The 21,791-nt window shown below is 27.2% G+C and overlaps 1 protein-coding gene across 3 annotated transcripts in view; it reads right to left on the bottom strand.

Moving 5' to 3' along the window:
- The window catches only part of LOC107445441 (dilute class unconventional myosin), a 130,442-nt gene that overhangs the window by 52,844 nt on the left and 55,807 nt on the right, over nucleotides 1-21,791 (bottom strand). For all 3 annotated transcript variants that reach the window (XM_043053814.2, XM_043053816.2, XM_043053815.2), the window contains exons 16-21: nucleotides 19,280-19,464; nucleotides 15,059-15,170; nucleotides 7,521-7,732; nucleotides 6,909-7,098; nucleotides 5,423-5,539; nucleotides 3,792-3,881 (exon numbers count right to left, since the gene is read on the bottom strand). In XM_043053814.2, coding sequence (XP_042909748.1) covers nucleotides 3,792-3,881; nucleotides 5,423-5,539; nucleotides 6,909-7,098; nucleotides 7,521-7,732; nucleotides 15,059-15,170; nucleotides 19,280-19,464 — 906 coding nt within the window. The remainder of the gene's footprint in view (nucleotides 1-3,791; nucleotides 3,882-5,422; nucleotides 5,540-6,908; nucleotides 7,099-7,520; nucleotides 7,733-15,058; nucleotides 15,171-19,279; nucleotides 19,465-21,791) is intronic.

Below are 21,791 nucleotides of genomic sequence, written 5' to 3'. Positions count from 1 at the left end.
CACTATATTTTAATCACATGATTTAAATCACTTTAATACAAAAACAATGATTTAAATCAATTGCGCTGTTTAAAACACTAATTTAACTAATTATATCGAATGACAACAGTGTTTTGAATTTTGCAAGTTTTTAATTTATGCTTCCGGCTAAAGCTGCCAAATCAGGACTGGCGACTACATCAGCTTTTAACATGTATTCAAGATGTCTAATGATTTTCTACAATTATAGTAAAAAGTATTTTTAAGGATAGCATTCCAAAGTGAATAGAAAAAGAAACAGTTAAAAAGTATATCTATTTTTTAACACATAATTTTAAAACTAAATATTTTTTTTCTCATAAAAATCAATATAGGACAATCATAATTTATGTTTAGCGATATGTTACTAAAATTAATCAATAAAGGGGAAGCAAGAAAAAAAAAAGAATAAATAATGTTCTCATACCAGAAACTTTGCACCTTATTTAATTAAACAATTTTTTTTTATTTTAAAAAAGGAAATTTAAAAAAAAAAAAAAAAAAATTTTTTTTCTTTAAAAAAAGGAACAATTTTTTTAAAAATAAATAAATTCTTTAGTGTGTGATGTTTTTTAAAAGTCTGTTTATATTAATACTGAAGGTTTCTTCAAATAAATAATGAAAAAGAGATGAATGGACATAATTTATATTTCAAAATAGATTAAAAACAGAAGAAAAAAAAGATTAAAAGTGGATAAGAAATGTATGAAATTATAATTTTTCATTCACTTTATGTAAAATTATTTGGCTAGAAATAAAATATTTCAAAAAGACCCACTTAGTTTTATGTTTATTTAAATACAAGTTTTTTTAAAACTCATTTAATGTGTAGTTAGTATATATCAATATTGAAGAAAGACTTACCAACCCATAGTATTCCCCCCCCTTCCTTCTAGTCTAAATCAGCTTACTTTTCATTGTGCACAAGGTAATAATATTATACTGTATAATTCAAAGTTTATAATTAATAAGGCTGATTTTTAATTATAAAATTTCAATGATTTTAAAGAAATTATTAACACTTATTAAAAAAAAAAATTCTTTATGAAATTTTTTGCCACAGATTTCTTTGAATTGGATTTGCACATTGTAAAAATATAAATTTAGTTAACAAAGAGATTTTTAATAAAATTACTAATAATAATAACATACAATGAACTCAATGATTTTATAATTACTTTAGTTGGATATCCATTGTTTTTTTCATCAGATTTTGAATGAGATTTTTTTTTTGGATAAATAAACATTAATAACATATTCTTTCAATCCTTTGATTAAAATTGGTATTTAAATAAATATTTTTAGAAACATTAGAATTCCAAGCAATTAGTTCATTTATATTAAATTTAAAATCATTCTTTTTAGTATATAAATAATAATGCAGATATTATGAGCAAGACATTATAAGTTCTATATACTTGTATTAAGTGCAGTAACTAAAACTTATTATTTTTCTTAGTTGTTCTCTCTTTTCATTATATATATATATATATATAGTTTTACGTTATGAAAAGAATGAAATAGAATATTTTTCTGCATTTAAAAAAAAAACAACTTAGTTATTTAAAATTTTATTAAGAGATATTCCAGTTTCATAATTTTAAAAGCATCTAAACAATTTACTACAGAACTTATGTAATTATCAGGGGTCTGTCCAGACATTTTGTGAAAGGTCCTGTTTTTGTAAAATTGTGAAAAAACTACTTATCATTTGTGAATATAAAATAAGCATTAAGTCACATTCTTTCAATCAGGGTCCTGCTTTTGTAAATTTCTGCAAACAGGGTCCTGTTATTGCAAAAATTGCTAAAAACCTTTTCAAGAAGTTTTTAAAATGTAAATAGATACGAGATTCTGCTCAACAATTACTGCTACTAAATTAGAGATGCAACATGCAAATATTTGGTACTTAGTCCATACTGCTCAACACAGAATATTCATTTAGGATGAATAATGGAAACAAAATCACTTACATTTTTAATAATTTCAATTGACATATTTTAAATAACACAACTTAGTTATGTATCACTTTTAATGTGTTACGCATTAAGTGAATTTAAACAACTCTTAAATGTATAATATTTTATTTAAAAAATTGCCAGAAATTAATTTTTATTTACATAATATTCAATTAATTAATTTTATGAATAAATATAAATTGATCAATTATTATTTTACAAAAAAATAAAATAATTTAATATCAATAAGAATGTTCACACGATGTTTGTAAAAGTAGAAATATTTTCTTAGAATAATACATTTGCAATTTAAACTTTGGGAAACTTGGAAAACTTAGTTCGTTGCGAACCATTTTTCTCCCCCTCCCCACGGGAAGGGTTTACTTGATTAACAAAACAATAATGAAGATAAACAAATTTGGGAAGGGTCCGATAAAAAGCTAAATTATTTTGTGAAGGGTCCGTTTTTATGAAGAGATATTCTGAGAAGTGCTCGAACAGACCCCTGATTATGATTAGTTAAAGCTCTTAAGAAAAGGAAGTTGAGGCTTCACAATTATGCAACCAATACAATGATAGTGACAATGTGATCAACATTATTGCATTTTACTTCCCACTCACTCATCCATATTAAACTTGATGAACCACCACTAAGGTTCTTCACAAAGGCAGATTTATAGCTGATATTTAGATAGGTTTTTTATAGCTGATATACATCAACATATTTATATTAATTTTGAAATTAAATAAAAGTGGTGTAAAAAAATTAAGTAAAGTTTAAATTTTAAGTAACTTAAATTGCGGAAGATGATTTTGGTTCTAAAATAAAACAAAAGTTTATTTAAATAAAATATAAAAGTACAAATATTTCATTAAAAAAACATATATGACATGTTATTTTTAAATTATCAATACTTTTAATTTATGCAGGATATAAATATCATAAGTTCATAAACTTGTGGTGTGGGGTTCGTCGCTCATCGTAAAATCAAGTTTATCAAGACATTGTCGCTAACTACATCACCACAAACTAATAACGACTGCTCGAAACAAGACATTTAAAGTTTATTTATTTCCTGATAACATAATAAGATGGCAAAATACTATAACTGCTTCAGCTCATGAGAAATATCTCAGGAATCAAATTAATTTAATTATTTCGCTTAACTCCATTTAAATCAGATAAATTATAGAGAAATTTTTTCAGCTTAACACATTAAATCAAGTTAATGGTACATACTTTTTGTAAAATATTTTACAAAAATAAATTATACAATGTTTTTTTTGAAATATTATTGTTGGGTAATATAATTTCCAAAATGAAAATGATTTTAAATAAATAAAAGATTGTTTCAGCATTGCTCCATTTTCTAGAGGCTTAAAAAAATTAGTTATTTCATATTTTTAGAAGTTTTAGTTAACTTCATACTTTTAAAATAAATTGATACAAAATGTATTCTTTTATGATAATGGGTACTTTTACCTAGTTAGTACAAAATATTAAACACTGATGCAGACCCATCTCTATTAGCCACTCTCTTGCATATATTTAGCTTCGTAAAATATAAAGGAAAACAAGAAAGTTGGCTGCATTATAAATTATTTCTCTTATTATGTTAAAATTAAAATATAGTTATAAAATTATAGGGCAATTTCTATTGCAATATTGGGTATATTCAAAATAGTGTCGGTAACAGGAAATAACATGTACAATTCTTTAAAGTTCATTGACATTTGGAATGGTAAAAAAGAAAATACAATAAATATATTTTGACTAATATAACAGATGAACATTTTAATAATAAAACTACTTACAAGTTCTTCAATCTTTTGTTGTAGTGAAATGATTTTATTTTCCAAGCCTTTGTTCAATTTTTTAACATGCTCCACTTTTTTTGCTTCGATCTGAAAAATACAGAATTTTTTTCAGCAATACTTAAAGCATAATTAAATAACTTATAAGTAATTTTGCACAAATATATTAGCTATTGCACATTTACACTTAAGACTAAATAATGGTAATTTTAAAGTAATAAGAGATTCTTCAATTGATGGTTTTATAAACAACAGTAAAAAATTAATAATCTTTCATAAGGGCTTAATAATTGCAAAATTATTTTCTAGGCTGGATGTTTTATAGTAATGTTTTAAAAAATATATATCTGCTCATGTTACCCACATCGTGATAATTTAACTGTCAAATGTAAATAAGATGCAATTTATCTACAGGAAATTTCTAGTTTTTTTAATATGAATTTAAATGTGGATTTCATATTAAAAAATTAAAGCCCTTTTCTTTTAGTTTAGCTGCCATTTTTGTACTTTAGAAAAGATCCTATATAAAGTAATAGTGTAATAACTTAAGATTTCAACAGTTTTATATTATGATGTTTAGGGGATGCTAGTGGCCAGATGACTGTATCAAAATATCCTTGTTTATAAGATAGATTATTTATTTGACAAAATATTCTGAAAATGTGTTAGTGCAATAAAAAAATATAAGTAGTAAGCATTCTTTTTATACAAACAATAAATAAATAAATCTTGAAATATTAACTGGGCAAAGCTGCAATGATTTTTAAATAGAGCGTATAATTTTTATTTTTAATGAAAATAATAGAATAATCTTCTTCTTCCATAGTTTAGGTAATCTAAATCATAAAATACCAATAAGGAATTGCAAATGGGTTTTAAAGGTATGAGATTGTGATGCCACAATTGGCATTACATATTTCCCAGCCTTTAAAATATTTTTAATTACTTAAACCTACTTTTTTTTAAGCCTTATTAATCAAATTGTAATTAAATAAAATTAATTAGTTAATTTTTAATTGAAGCAAACATAAAACATCTTATTTTCTTATCGATCAATGTAATGGCTAACTTTTTATTTCAATACTATTGTAAACTCATGAATTCACTTTTGCGCTCAATCGAAAACAAAAATCTATTTATAACTCTTTATTCTTAAATTTCTTATCACAAATATGTTTCAGTTACAGGGTTATAATAATTCTAACAGTCTTGTTGGCGATTCGCGATCACCAAGGTATTTTTGAAACCTAATATTGATTATGGGAGGTTGGCTTCATTTTCGGGTATGTTATTTTTTGATAAATCACCAACCATGGATCTCTTTTCATGATTCTAACTGTATCTTGGGAACAATTCAATTGCTTTTTGATTAGGCAGGTCATGGGGTGGGGATTAATATTATTATGCAAAATTTATTTAACTGGAAGTCTTATTGATAATAATTTGTATCTTGAGCTCTACAAACATTAAATAAAAGTTTTATTTTAATTGTGATCCATCTTCAACTGTTATTTTAATCACAATCTTCAATATTACTATACAACCACACTCAATTTCTGTCTTTACAGGGATAAAATACTTAAACGAGGCACTGTTTGAAACTTTATCTTTGGTTAGAGACTTCAATATACCTTCAACTTCTTCAATTCCTTTCTTGCAAACCATCTCCTCACTGCAGACTGAGCCACAATAATTGACTTGAGTGATTTTCTGTATTTTGATTGAGCAAGGAAACCTCGGATATGTTTCTAAAAACAGAAAAGAAAAATTAATAACTGCTTCTACTTGAGGTGGCTTTATTTTAGTTTATAGTGAATTTTCACATTTAAAAAGCAAATCTTTCTAATTTCCAAAAGTGTTTATTTATAAAACTTAATATTGGGCTTCAAAAAACCTTTGTGCAATCTGTAATGATCTCTGATAATTTGAGTGCACATTAAATCAAAGAAAAAAAAATTACAAAAAAAAAGATCTTTTCTGATAATTCAAAATATTTTTTTTTTCATTATTGAATTTTAGGAGAAACAAGTATTAAAAGTTATTTTGATGTTAAATTAGCATTTTGTAAATGAGTTTTATAATTGAGTTCTAAGGTCCTTTGATTTGCACTATAGCTGCTATATTAAAAAAACCCAACAAAACCATAGATACATCAATTCAATGAAAGATGGATGACCTAATTAACATATTTTAAGTGGAATCCATAGGCTTTATCTATAGTTAGTATTTCAAAAACTTCATAAAAATTCCTAAATCCATATTTAAAAAATTGGTTGAACATTTATTATGATTAGTTTAATCCAGATACAGATTGTCTATAAGGACAATATATAAATTGACGTCGCCCAAAAATTGCCGAAGATCAAAAGGAAGAAAGATGATTTTCTGTGTGGAGATCCAATTTTTTCAAAGCATTTTTACTGAATAATAACTCTTGAATCGAGCTGCTTTTTACATTATTGACTAATAAAAACTTCTCAAACCGCAACAAATAGCAATCCAATCAGCATTTAAATTAAAAATGATCGTTTGTCCCCCAAATCTTTAACGAAAACTACTTTCCAAAATTTTATTATCTCATTTCCATTCATCTGCTGCTATTTTATTCCCACATTGCAAAACAATGTCAATGCCCTGAAAAATTATTACAATTCTTTTGATTTGGTCACTTAAAACACTGGTTTTCACATGGAACCCTAGAGTTTTTTGGAAAGATTACAGGGGTACCAAAGTTAGAATTTTTTTCAATCAATAAATATTGTATTTATATCCCAGAAATAATTTATAATTTATTTAATATTTTGGTCGTTTACATAAACTTATTTTTGTAAAGTGTCAACAAAAAAATAGCAAATTAAAAAAAAAAAAAAAAAACGNTGAAAAAAAAAAAAAAAACTAAAATTCTTTTAATTGTATATATAATGGTATATTGAATAGCCTATGAAAAGGATATGCATTTATAAAAAAAGTCAATACGTATTTCTCATTGATTCAAAATAAATAAATTGAAGAATAAAGAATTACATTTTCATCTATTAAAAGCATAATAAACTTGTATGTCTCTGTAAAAGGAGATTGTGATTCAGAAAAATATTATTAAGGAAGAATTAAATTTACCTGTATGATGACAGCAGCAGCCTCCTTTCGCAAGTGTACGAACTTCAGTCTTGCCCATTTACCTCTTGCAAGAGTTTGTAACCCAAGAACAGTTCGAGATATGCGCTGATATCTATTGCGACAAACAAACATACGAATATTTTTCTGAATGATGATGGCTGCCTTTGTTTGACGAAGGAACATAGTATACCTGTTAAAAAAATAAACACGTCTTTATTTGATGAACCATCCTTTGGTGATAGTTATTTATCAATTATCATTCATTGCATGGTTTTTCAAGTCTTGATACTTTTAATAGGATGCTGCTATAGTGTTTGAATTTGAGTTATCACTCTTTGGCATGTTCTATTAGCGACAAATAGATTTTAACTTCATGTTGCCGAGAGATAATTTCTTCAGCTGTTATATATCTTATTTTGACCTTTTTGACAGGATTTTTCCAACTCCAATATTATTAATACGCAATCACAACATGTGAATTTCAAATCTGAATTTTGAAGCCTTCAATTTGAAACGAAGCTTCTGTTTACTGAAAATTCGCAGTATAAAAAATTTTTTGGCGATCATTATTATAAAGTTAAAGTTAGTGAAACTGAAACTAGAAAAACTCACCTTCTGCCCAGCAGACCTCTCCCGTACTTCTGAATGAGTACGCAAGTTTTTCTTATCTGCCTGTACTTGTGTTTGCATAAGTATCCTCTGATGTGTTTCTGGATCATGACAGCACATGCTCTCAACTTATCAGCTCTAAGCTTTTCCAAGTAGGCCACCTGTCCAGCGCGGAAGAATATCTTTGTCTTTCCAAACTGAAACTTGTCTTCTTCCTACCAAAAACATTAACACCTCAACACAAAGAATCATGCACATAATTGTGTCCCTATTAAAGTTTACCACTTAAAAAGTGAGAAAAATGTTTGACTAAAAAATTGCAAGTGTTCATTACACTTGGAGGAACAAAACTAAACTAGTCCAGATAAAAAGTAAATAAAAGTTGATTATTTTTACATGGACTTTAGTGGAACAAATGACTCCTCATAAAACCAGCAATAATAAGTTGATTTTTTTCACAATTATTGATTAACTCACTCTTTATGAAGATTTTAAAAATATATGGTAAATAAAGTAAAAACAAAATAAGCTTATAAAGTATCTTCCTTAATAGGTGATACAGGAAATTCCATTTAAATATCAGTGTGAAAATGATAATTTAAATGATGGTTAAAATTATTCTCTTGCTCCCTCTACATGTAGGTGAAATGAAAATTGGAAAAGCAGAATATCTTTCGATTTAAAGATCCAACTTTCACATCCTAGCGAGTAATCTTAATGTTTTAAGCTTGAAAACATACTTTATTTGAATTAAAAAAAATTTTTTTTAGTCAACCCATGATACAAAAAAGGAAAAATATGGAAAGTAGCGACAATATGATAAATATGGTCACAATAGTTCAGTCAGGCTCTTAGACAAGATTCTCTTAATATTGAAACTTAACATTTTGCATGTTTCTCCCCATCTCTGGAATTTTTAAAAGGAATCAAAAAATTTGCTTTCAATTAAAAAAACTAAAAGATAATTTTGGAAGAAATTTTGAATTGTGTACAAATGTTTACATTACTTCAATCTATGTGATCTTAAATGATGAAATCCAAAGCTTGTGAAGAATTTCTTAAAGGCTGCTAAAAATTGCTTTCCCGAGGATTGAAAATTTTTAAAATGAATTCGTAGAAATTTTAAAACACAGAAACTATTAACCAAACTTAGTTCAAATTTTGGTCTTAGTCCTATAAAATGATGTAAAAATTTGTGTAACTTAAAATATTTTGCTAATTATTAAACTATTTCAAAACTAAAAAACTGCTGATGCAGCTGTTTTGGTTGTTCAACTTAACATTACATTTTGCTTTGATGCACAGAAACTATAAGACTTTGAAACTACTAAGGTGGGTAGAAAATTGGAGAAGGATACTGATAAAATCACAAAAAGTCAACAGTCAATAATTAATTTGAGAATTATTAAACTTCTTGCAAAAAAATAACACATGGGTCACTCTACAGGCTGCAACTACAGAGTTGAAATTCGATAAGCTGAAAGGGAGATATTTAAAGAGCTTAGTGGAAGAACCAGCTAAGTTACATTTAAAAGAAAAAATCCGATTTCTCAGGGAAAGTTCTTATTTTAGCTTTGTTTAAATATATAACATTCATTTCAGTCAGTTACCAAATAGCTAAGATTTTAAATAAATCTGAGTAAATAAACTAACAATCTTAAAGACCCTATTGCTGCTATAGCATAATTTTGTACATAGAACACCATTTCTGCACTTTCATTTATTCACATTGCTTTTTGGATCTGCAGATTATTTTTGAAATCAGATTTTTTAAATAATATTGAGAGGGAAAACAGAATTTGTTTTGAATTTCACTCAATCATTGTTTGTTTCAATTGTTTGCTGATTGACAGATAGAGAAAAGTGGTTATCTTCAAAATAATGCCTTTTATTTCATTGGAATTTTGAAAAATAAAGTATTTAAAAAAGCAAGAAAAATTTAAAAACAAAACTCAGCAAATTCTGTTGCTGGGATCATACTATTATTTCAACAGTGCAGTTAAGTTCTTTAGAACAGTGTTCCTTACCAAATAAAACATATATTTAAGCTTTCCAATCACATTTCTTTTAAAGCGAAATAACCCTCTTAATATAGGAAATAGGTTCCTAATAAATTGCAACTAACATATTCTAGTGGACATTTCAGTACCAACATAATATTGAAAAGCAAACTTTAATCTTTATTTTTTTTAAGATACCTACACAACATAATAAATGAAATATTTCAAACAAAATACTTATGATAAAAATTATAAGAAAAGAGGTTATGAATCTAACTTACACCTTTTCCGAAGAAAACATGTTGCTAAGCATAAAATATGAATACTAGAATTAGTATTGAAAATTAACAAATGAAAGTGCAAACATTTATCATAAAATTTTATGTTAGAAGAAATGAATAATTCAAAGCTAAAAGTAAAATGAAAGTTGATCATTTCTTTGTATCAATCTGGCTATTATTTTTGTTAAAATAATTTTTTCATTCTAAAAACAATTCATGTCAAAAGGATTTTGTGATTGATAGTGATTTTAATGAAATATGAGTGGACAGCATTAGCACTTGGGTTTTTAAAATAACAAAGAATGTTGAGGTGATTTAACTTGGATAATCAGTGATTGGAATCAAAATTTTGATTACTTCATTTTTTCTAAAAAAATAAATAATTTATTATAATTTTTACCATTTTTATGTCATTAATTTATAAAATAAATTTAATACTTCTAAATCATTTACTGAAACTAACCATTCTGTAATAAAAGTTGGCAAACATCTTGTATTGAATCATACAATGTGCATTTAGTAAGGGACACTGATTTAAATTTATTTTTTTCATTCTCCTCCCATAAAAACAAACCACTGCAATTTACTGAGCTATCAAATCAAGTTAATTATCACAATAGAATCTTTAAAAGGAATTAACCTACCCCATGGTTGAATTGAACAACACAATGCACAACACATATAAAAAAAACCACCTTGAATAACTTTGGATCTAATGATCGGATCTTTACGTTCTAAGACTCATTCCTAATTGTTCGAAGAGGTGACCTCAAATAGGTTATTTAATAAGTGAAGACGATATTTTAAGTTTTGAAATCAGACACAAAAACGTACTTTCTTTGAATAAACATACTTTTTTTTAACGGATTCTGATTTTTTAGCCCCAGAATATAGGGGGTAGCAGCAATGTGGGAAATAGGATCTCCATAGTTTGATCAGGAGGAGAGCACTCCATAGTTTGGACCCCTCAATGTTAATTTTACATTTTGTTCATTTCGCTATATCTCAGGAACTTTTTAAACAAAATGAGAAAGATAACTACTTACAAAATACAAATTTCAACAAAAATTTATTTATAAATAGTCAAAACAGTTTTGAATTGTAAGGTATAAAATTTTTTACATTATTTTAAAGTATGTCATTTTACATGACAAAATACAGAATTTGAGCGAAATCAGTCGAAAAGTTCTTGAGAATTCAAATTTTTAAAAAGTCGCATTTTTAAAATTATATTTCTCAGGAGCTAATTAACCAATTTCACTCAAAATTTTTTAATTTTGCCATGTAATCACATGCTTTAAAAACATGTATAAAATTGTATTCCTTACAATTCAAAACTTATCAACTGTTAATAAATGAAATATAGTAAAAAATAATTAATATATTTATTGAAGTTTCTTTTTTTGCATGGAATTATCTGTGGACAAATGAATTTTATAATTATAATTGTATGGAAACTTTTTTCAATTCGTTTAAAAAGTTCTTGAGATATGGAGAAATACGCCAAAAATAAAATTAACGTCAAGGGGTTCAAATATTGGATCGTTCTTCCGATCATACCTATGCCGACCATTTTCCCCAGATTGCAATATTCCAGGTTACGGGCTAGAAATTCGAATCCATCGGAAAAAAGGTAAGTTTATTCAGAGAGAGGAAGTTTATGTGTTTGATTTTGTGACTTAAAATATCATCTGCACTAATTAATTAGCATATTTGAAATCATCCCCTTGAACCATTAAGAGAACGTGGAAATCCAATCATTAGATCAAAAGTTATTCAGGGTGGTCTTTTTTTTGTGCACTGTACATTGGAGTTAAGGTAGAAATATTTTATTTATGTCACACTACAAAGGCACAATAGGCCAATCCAAAACACATTTGTTTTTCAGTGTTGACTTTGAAAATAAATGCTCAAAGAAACAAAAAATTCAGATTAAATGTGAAATAACAGTTTTTTATCAAAGGCAACATTTATGTAAATTGAAATCAAATTTACATCAAAAAAGCACACTTGATTTAAATGAATTTTTATTTAATTTTCACTTAATATAAATCCTGATTAAAATTGTAGTAAAAAAATCACTGATTTACATAATTTGTAATTTCTTTTTCAAGAATATCATTGTTTGAAGAAATTAATTTTTCAAAATTAAATTGAAAATATTTTTGTACAACATTTATAAATATATATATTCATAAATATATATATTTATAATAAATTACATACATAAATTATAAATATATATATTCATAAACATATTTTTGNTAATTTTCACTTAATATAAATCCTGATTAAAATTGTAGTAAAAAAATCACTGATTTACATAATTTGTAATTTCTTTTTCAAGAATATCATTGATTGAAGAAATTAATTTTTTAAAATTAAATTGAAAATATTTTTGTACAACATTTATAAATATATATATTCATAAACATATTTTTGAAGATGTTATTTTTTTAAAATCTGATTTCATCAATAATGAAGGTTTTACTCAAAGGAATAATTAAAAGGTGTGGTGTATGTAAATTATTATATTTCAAACCAGATTGATAAATAATGAATAAAAATTATAAAAAAAGAAAGCCTAAAAGCAGATACGATCAAAGCAAAATTTTTAAATTATAATTTTCCTTTAGCTGTATGTATAATAATTTGTTGTTAATAAGCATATTTTAAGTATACACATTTAGTTTAATAAATGCTTATAAAACTCAATATGTATTTAGTGTCTATCAATAATAAAGAAAGACTTGTTCTACCTGGAGTAACTTAAATAATTGTTTTTCGTTGTTCATTTTCTTTGAGTAACGTTTACCGATCTAAACTAATTTATTCTTCATTGGATATCTAACACTAAAATTGCCTTCCTGTCTTTAAAATTATTTTGCTCGTAAATTAATTAAACAATTGTGAACAGATTAGTTACAAATATTAATTATTTCTAAATAATATTAAATATTATTAATACATTTTATTTGATTATTTGGCTGGTAAAAAAAAGTAAGAAAAATAGGATTAAAATGAAAACAAATTTGTTTAAATCAAATAAATCAGATTTGTTTGAAATTTATAATTAAATCAAAATTTTTTAATAACTATACATAAGTCTCAGAGAAAATAGTTTTATGCAGTGTTTGGAGCATTATAAAAATGATCAGTACTTCTAACTAGAATAACTCTTCTCATGTTTGCTGCTAATTAAAAAAATTTGATCACACAGGGTAACCCTAGTTCATGTAATAATTGTAGTTCCCCTTCCCTCCCATCCGTGGTGACACGGCAACAATATAGCAGAGCGATACCAAGTTCTTGCAGAAAGACATTTGGGAAGTTTTACATTTGGAAGAAGTACAATTGGGAAGTAAAAAATTTTGGTTCTCAGTAATTTTCTTAAAATTTTTTTCTTTTCTTCAGAATTATATTTAAAAGATGCCTTTCTCGTGCATCGGTGTGAAAAAAAATGCTTATGATTTTTCTATTCACATTTGAGAACAATGAAAAATAAAGAATAATGAAGTAAAAAATTTTCTTTAAAATTTTTTATTCAGTAATTATAATTGATTTCCACATAGTTTTTAAATTCCTACATTTTTAATACGATATTATTTATTACAACAACTAAAACTCAAAATGAAAATATGCATTTAGTATAAATGAGAAATAACCCTTTTTTGAAGAATCTGATAAGTGTAATTTCGGCATCGATCTTTTTTCTTCTTTTTTTTTTGGTAATTGGATTTCACAAATTTTTTTTTTTTGGTGATGGATTTCACGATTTTTTATTATTTCTTTTTAATGTGATGAGGATATACGAAAAGGGAAAAAGGAAATGATTAGTGCATTTTCCCCGAACAAAATGCGATCACCCATAATATTAAAATGAAAAAATACTACATGTTCGATTAAAACAATTATATTATTTATACAAAAAGCTTTTTTTGTTTTTTAAGTTGATGCTTCTGTTACTTTAAATTAGTAACATGTGTATTTATTATTATTGATTAAAATATCTATCAGGAAGATATTAGTAATGGAGAGGTATGACACAGAAAGTCTGAAAAAATTCTGCCATAGGGGTAGTTCCGAACATTCTTTATTGGATCTCGACTGGCTTCTAGCAAATATCTTCATTACACAAAAAATGATGAAAAAGTCTATCTAAAAGCCCATTCAACCCATGCTGATCAAGAGTGAATGAGAAAATTGAGGGCATCATTCAAAGACTTGAACCTAGTAATAAATAAGTTTTAAAACTGTCATCATTGATTTGTTGGTTGTCCTTTTCTTATTTAAAACACTACTGAATTAAAAAAATTAAACCTTCTATTTAGGATGAGAAGACACATCATTAGCTTTAATGAGATAATAAGCTTGCCTCATTTTGTTTCTATTTTTAAAAACATTTCATTTATTGATACATATATATATATAAATAAATAAATAAAATGTTTTTAAAAATACATTATATTGAAAAATTGTTTAAAAAAAGGCCAGGAAACAATATAAGGTAAATTTAAAATCTCGTACAATTATCATACTTATTTTGCTAAAATTTAACTTTTACTTAAAGCTAACTATGCATTTTCTCATTCTTCACACATGTGTATGTGTGAAATCCCAGATTTTCTTTGACCCTGTTATGAAACACAAAACATTGTTTTTCAAAGTAAGCTTGCCCATTAGTTACAAAAATTCATTTTGTAAACAAAATAGAAAAACATAAAATTAATAAAAAATATAAGAGAAAATATTACAAGATGCGTAGCTAGATTTTTTAACAAAAATAAGCAACTTTTAAGTACTTCTTAAGCACTCAAATATTTTTAGTCACTTTAAAAAAAAAATCATAATTAGGATCTGTGAAGTAATAACAATTATTTTTTCTATCATTTAAAGTTCTAACACAATACATATAAACATAAAATCAATACAATTCCAAAACATTTTGAAAATCTTGACATAATCATGATAAAAATAACTAGTTTCTGATAAATATTGCAGAGAAAATTCTGAATATCCTGAATTTTTTTTTTGTAATTTAGAACGACAAAAGGGCAAAGAAAAAAATCAATTTTTGAAAGATAGAAAATTAAGCACTTTTCACAAACACCGAATGAAAAAAAGCCCCTTTAATAGCTTTTAAAAAACGTAAATCAAAAATAAGCACCATCAAGCACTTTTTAAAAACGCTAAGCACCATGGTAGTTGAAATTCAAATCATTTTAAATTTAAAACAGTTGATTAATATAAAAATAATTACATGAACTAAATTTTCCAATATTTTTTGGCAGGTCGTTTTCAGATCAGAACGCTTGATATCTTTCGAGGATGTCAAAACTCGGTAGCGGTTTAAGAAATCTTGGTACGTCCACCTAAAAAGTAGTTTGAATATATATTACAAGGGCAATAAATAATTGAACAAAATAATTACAAAATTGAAGGTACAATGGTAGATACTTATTGATTAGGACTGGGCAATAAATTGATGCATCAAAAATATCGAATCTATGCAATCATCGCCGATCCCATGGTTGAATTGGAAATCTTACGAAGCATGGAAAATTATGATTTACTCAAATGAGCACAATATTTACCGATGAATCATTGACACCAATGTCTACACGCGCAATGTTGAGCATTGTTCCCGATAGTACATCAATGTCTGCAAGCTCGAGCAAACAGCATTTTTCTCCTGTAAGTGTGCAATGATGGCTGTGGCGATGATCGTTATCTTTCCATGATTTTTTTACATCATGATTCATGGTTTTGCTGATATGATAAATCCGAAAGTGATTGAGAATTGATGTGCTGTGCAAATCCTATTGATATTTTTACAATCAATCCAGCTGTTGAATGTTTTTTAACCGATATTTTACAGACATCCACGTCTGTAAATATTGAGAAATAATTATAAAAAAATGCAAGGTTAATTTTTTAAAAAAATTGAACTTACTAATTGCGAATTTACGTAGCACTAAATATAAAACATTAATGTACCGAAACATCACGATGCATCAAAATATTGTGATGCCAAAATCTTAACATACCCCAGTCCTACTATTGATAATAAATAAAATAAAATAACCGACCTGCACTAAATAGAGCATGAGGAGTAATTTTTTAAATTCACAATTTAAGATTAAGTTTCACAACAAAATAGGCAATGATACAAACAAACAATAATTCACCACTAAAAGTGGGATAAGCAGCGATCTTGGAAGGGGATGAAACACCAGTATAAGGCAACCAAGTATAAAAGATTATTTTAAAATTGAGAAGAAAAAAAACAGTTAGAATGTGTTGAGATAGATAAATCTAAGAGAACAATAAAATCAAGAAAACTGTAAAATCAAAAGGGCTTATAAAATCAGAAAAAAGTTAAAATCAAAAGGGCTTGTAAAAACTAAAACAGTTAAAATCAATTAGAGAAGTAGTCAAAAATAATAAAAGCCAAAAGGCCAAGATAAAAACAATTACAATCAAAACATAGATGCTAAGAACAAGAAAATTGGTTAAAACAGCCTAAAAAGTACAAAAGTCGAGTTAAAACAATAGAAATAAAAAAACTGAGTAGACAATTAAAATTCAGCAGGATAAAAGGTTGTACCTATTGATAATAAATTTCAAGTTAAGATAAATTTTTTAAAACTTATTATAGTTTCTACAAAGATTTTTGTTTATGCTTTTTAAAATCTGCAATTTTTGAGATGCTAGATGTAGTGTATCTGTTACCGTTAAAGTATGAAATCCATTATTTGATAGAATACCTAGTTATCCATGAAATAACTGATCGTGTCCGTTAAAGTGTAAAACTCTCTTGTATTTTATGGTTTAACTAGTTATTTCATAGAATAACGATCTGCAGCCCGTTAAAGTGTAAAATAATCTATATCATATATCTTGTACTGGTCAGGGATTTAAAAAATGTTCGTGTAAAATCCAGTGTGTCAACAAAAAATGTTTTTGTTTTAGAAATAATGTTCTTTGTAATTCCAAGTGTCATTTTAGTAATCCTTGTTGTAACAAATGATTTTATGTTACGTTTCCATAAATACCATTTATACGCTGCATAAATTAGACAAATTGCTTCTTTTTCATTTTAATTGTCTATCATTAGTTTATTTACGGAATACCTAGTTATTTCACTTCCGATAAATTGTTTATTTTACACTTTAACTGTCTCTCATTAGTTAATTTATAGAATATCTAGTTATTTCATAGAATAACTAGTTAAAGTGTCAAATTAATAACATATTACACGACTTTAACGGACACGATCAGTTATTTCATGGAATAACTAGGTATTCTATGAAATAACTGCATTATATACTTTAACGGTAACATATCTATCACTACAAAAACACAATTCCAATTCACTATCATATAAGACATGTTTTTCTACGTTGGGGTATATTTTCATAGATGAAGGTTGACATTGTCGATAACTACTATCCGCACATTGGTGACCTTCGGACGTGATGTGAACAGGTCCTACCTTGACAGTAACAGCCACTTAGATCTGAACATAGCTACTCCGATGGATGTTGCACATTTAACAGTTGACTTGCTACTTGTGACTGCGACATAGTTTTCCTCACGCTGTTGCTACTCAGTTTCGATCACACACAACGTCAAACACTCGACTTCTAAAGGCAACACAGGAGCGACCACAACCGTGAACTCAATTCAGCTCTCACAATCAGATAAAAAATACGGTGATCTTAATACAGCTCTCCCGGCTTAGCAGAAAACAGCAATGAATCAACTAATGGTATCCGTTCATCAAATTCTATAACAGATATAATTCTGGTGGGAGTGTACTGTCGTGTATCTACCACTATAAAAATATAATTCCAATTCACTAGTACATATAAGACATGTTAACTCGATTCTATGAAGGGGTACCTTTTCATAGATGAAGGTTGACATTGTGAATAAATAATATCCCTACATTACAACTTGCAGGCAAATTGCTTAAAAAGTGAGATTTTTTTTATTCATTTATTAATAGACACTTTTCACACTGTTTTTTCACTCACTTACTTATTAATTGATAAGGCAAAATTAATACAATAATTAAAAGAATATAACATATATAAAGTAAAATAGTCTAAATTCTACCAGAATCACTCTAGAATTAAAAAGTTAAAATGCAACATAAATATAAGTAAAAAAATTCAATAAACATTGATTAAAAATTTTCCATCACAAAACAAAAGCTAAAATTAAAACTTATTCAGATAGCAAAAGATTGCAGGATTCAGTTTTAAATTAAAAACCTGCACTCAAAACCAGAAGAACCACTTCTGATCAGAACTGAATTTTGAATGATTGCATGTCTCTAGTTCTTCAACTTGTGAGTTTCATCATAGTTTGACTTACAGTAATTCTATAAGAATCTATAATAGTACTAATTATAAAAGAAAATACCTGGCACTTGAATAAGCCTATATTAAAAATTTTCCTGATGGTATTAAAAAAATTTATTTTATAAAATTTAATCACAATATATATTGTGAAAAGTAAAATAGAAAAATTGGTAAGCTACAAACTCAATACAAAATCAAAAAAACAGTTTTTTGAAATGAGTCATTTTAAGACTTTTACACCGACATTTTCACGCCATACGAGCTTGCCACTTCTCACCAATATCTCATCAAACCTTTTTTAAACTTTTTGGTTGATTATTTATTATGGCAGATTCTACAGACAAACTCCTGGATAATATAGTGAACTCCCGGATAAAGTGAACGAAATGTTCGTTTCCTTGTCCTGCTGCACACGTATAATGTTATTTTTTGTGGATATAATGATCCAAAAAAAGAAAGGAAGTTGGATAGTATGAACTTTTTTCTGTCTTTGACTGATTTATTTTCTTCATTTTTTTTGCAATAATTTTGACATTTTTACTCAAAATTAATACATATACCGATTTTTAAAACCATCTACAGCTTGGAATGCAGCAATAAGAATTTTTTCTTATTTGCTTCATCAGTGAATACCATTATTGAATTGGTTCTGCATTCAAAGAAGCCGCAATCGTCCAGTATCTGGACAAATGCTTCGAGTGAAAGTCGATGAATTGTTAAGTGATTGGGTGAGACTACTTTTATGTGCTCGAATGGATGGGTTTAAAAAGCGGAATAACATAAATTCAGGAAAATTATCCGAGAATTGGTAAGTGTTTCCATATCTAATGTTGAGGATTGCGCATCAGCTAAAGTATGTAAGGCAAAGAGTTATAAAAAATTAAATTTAACACATTTTTGTTACTATGTATTATTTTTCAGTTATTTTAGTATTTTATTTTATGGGTCATTTACTTAAATAATGTGTAATAAGAAGTTCGGAAAGATAAATTAAAATTGTTTGAGGAACCAATATAGTGAACCCTTGAATTATTAATGTATTAATGATTAATGTATTAATGATTAATGATTGCATATAGGTATTAATGATTGCAGAGAAAATGAAAGACAACCTTGATGGATAGCCAGCTGCACTCAATCGGATGGTTTCTAAGACTCCACAGGCTCTTAACTGTTGTACTGCCCTACGAGGTTCAAACAGGAAAGCTTCCTTCTGATCATTGGGTTTAATGCAGCGCACATAGTGAGGAGTTGTTGCATTGAGAGTCGACATCAAAAGACACAATGAATCACGAAACTGAAACAACAAAGATTTCAATTTTGAACTTTCTGCAACAAAATATTTTGGGCACTAAATGATTTGCCCCCATCCCACAAGCGTGAGAGAAGAGTTGTGAAAGATAATTTTAAAAAATAAAATAGTAATAAAGTTCATAACAATAAAACAGTAAAGACAAAAGAAAATTATAACTTCAATTACAGTCAGACCTTGATATAAGGTCATTCGTATATAAGGTCACCCTGCATATAAGGTAACTTTTCCAAAGTCCCGGCTCACTGAATAGGAATTCTTTGTTACAGATTATTGGATATATGGTCAAGTTTTAAAAATCATTATAGCTTATAAGGTCATTTTTCTGAGGCGAGGGGAGCTCTTTTCTAACAAAAGCCTATTTAACTTCCTTACAAGGCAATCTCTTTTCTAACAAAAGCTTATTTAACTTCCTTACAAGGCAATTATCCCTCTCAAGTTCTAGGAAAATGTTGCAGTCAAAGAACAAAGAGGGGAGCTCTTTTCTAACAAAAGCCTATTTAACCTCCTTACAAGGCAATCTCTTTTCTAACAAAAGCTTATTTAACTTCCTTACAAGGCAATCTCTTTTCTAACAAAAGTTTATTTAACTTCCTTACAAGGCAATTACCCCTCTCAAGTTCTAGGAAAATGTTGCAGCCAAAGAACAAGCTACAATTTCTGAAATTGTTTCACAAGTTGTGGACAGTGAAGACAATGACAGTGATCCTGCGACTGTAGCAGTAACCCAAGTCTTCAATGCAATAAATGTCATACGAAATTTTTTTACAAACCATGAGGGAGCTGAGAAACATTTTAAGAAGTTACAAAATCTAGAAAACATTGTTCGAAAAATGAAACCAAAAACGAGACAGACTTGCATAAATGATCATTTTAAATAAGGTAAGATGTAATGTATGTATGTACACTTTGAGGAAATTTGTAAATAGCTTTATTTTAAATTTTAAAAAAATTTAAAAATGTAACTTTCTTCAATTATTTACTAATTCTGTTAAAAGTTATTGACTTAAATATTTAATTTATGGCAGATCGTTTTCGTTTGTATTACCCTTTTTAAAAAATCATAATGTGTACTATTTACGTGCTTAGTTACAAACTGCTAATGAATCGGTTAAAAGATCACCCTGCTTATAAAGTCACTTTGGCAATGTCCCTTAGGGTGACCTTATATCGAGGCCTGACTGTATAAATAAATTTTTATTAAATATTTATATATAACGTTACATAAAATAAAAGTGTGTTGAATAAAGGATGGAATTTTAAAGGAAAAACTTTATTATTAGCGCACCAATAACAGTAATATGCAAAACTAGAATATTTTCCAGCTTTCCCATATTAAATTAAGTATTGCCTTACAACTCAAAACATAATTTAATAAGAAATCGCCAAACTCTTTTTACCGTAATTTAGTCGATAAACATTTATTAAAAAAAGAACTGATTGATGAAATGAAAAATTCTCTCACGTATGAAACGAATTTTAGTTTATTTTATGCAATTGTTGACCTTATTCAATAGAAAGATAGAAAAAAATTTTTTGCAATAAAGTTTATTCTTAACAAGTTGCACTTTAGAAAGTTTTAACAAAATGGTTTCTAGCTTCATTACAAAACAAATCACTTGAAAACTAATTGAAAGTTTTTATTTATCTCATTATTGAAAATAGAACAAACACTATTCCAGTTTAAATACCATTAGGGCAAGTTTGATCCATTCAAAATTTTCATACCAGGTTTCTCTCTGATGATTGCGATAAATTGCAACAAAATGTCACATTTGGCGACAAAATGAACAACTGTGCTCTCCAAAATGGGAGACCTAAAAAAATATTTTTTCACTTGATCACTTTCATTAGTGTTTGCTAAATTTGTCTAAAAAACCTTTCAATCATGTGGATTGGAGGGCATTGCACGGAAATCTCGCTAACAGTGGTCACTCTTCATTATCTGTTGGTTTAAAAGCCTCATTCAATCTCTTAGGTTTACAACATGTTGGCTGGTTCAGTATGAAGCCTAATAAGCAAACTACTATTGTGCTGAAAGTAATATAAAATTAGAAGCGTTAGGCAGAGAAGTTATTATTGAATGATAATACTAATGCATGTAAACGGGCACAACAAAAGATCTTTGAAACTTCAAAAAAGAATTCTTGAAAGTAAAATATTTTTTAGTGTTACTTAGTACATGTGTTTGTAATTTTTTTTTTCAAATGTATTATTGAGATAGTCGAATTTAGATCAGTAACTTGGGGTAAGAAGAGAGAATTAATTTGGCGAAGGTTTTTGCTCTCAGATTAGCGAAATTACTAGGGTTA

This window comes from Parasteatoda tepidariorum, chromosome 6, assembly GCF_043381705.1.
Source record: "Parasteatoda tepidariorum isolate YZ-2023 chromosome 6, CAS_Ptep_4.0, whole genome shotgun sequence".
Classification (NCBI taxonomy): domain Eukaryota; kingdom Metazoa; phylum Arthropoda; class Arachnida; order Araneae; family Theridiidae; genus Parasteatoda; species Parasteatoda tepidariorum.
Note: the sequence above shows the minus strand (reverse complement) of the source record. Positions and strands in the feature narration are given on the sequence as shown.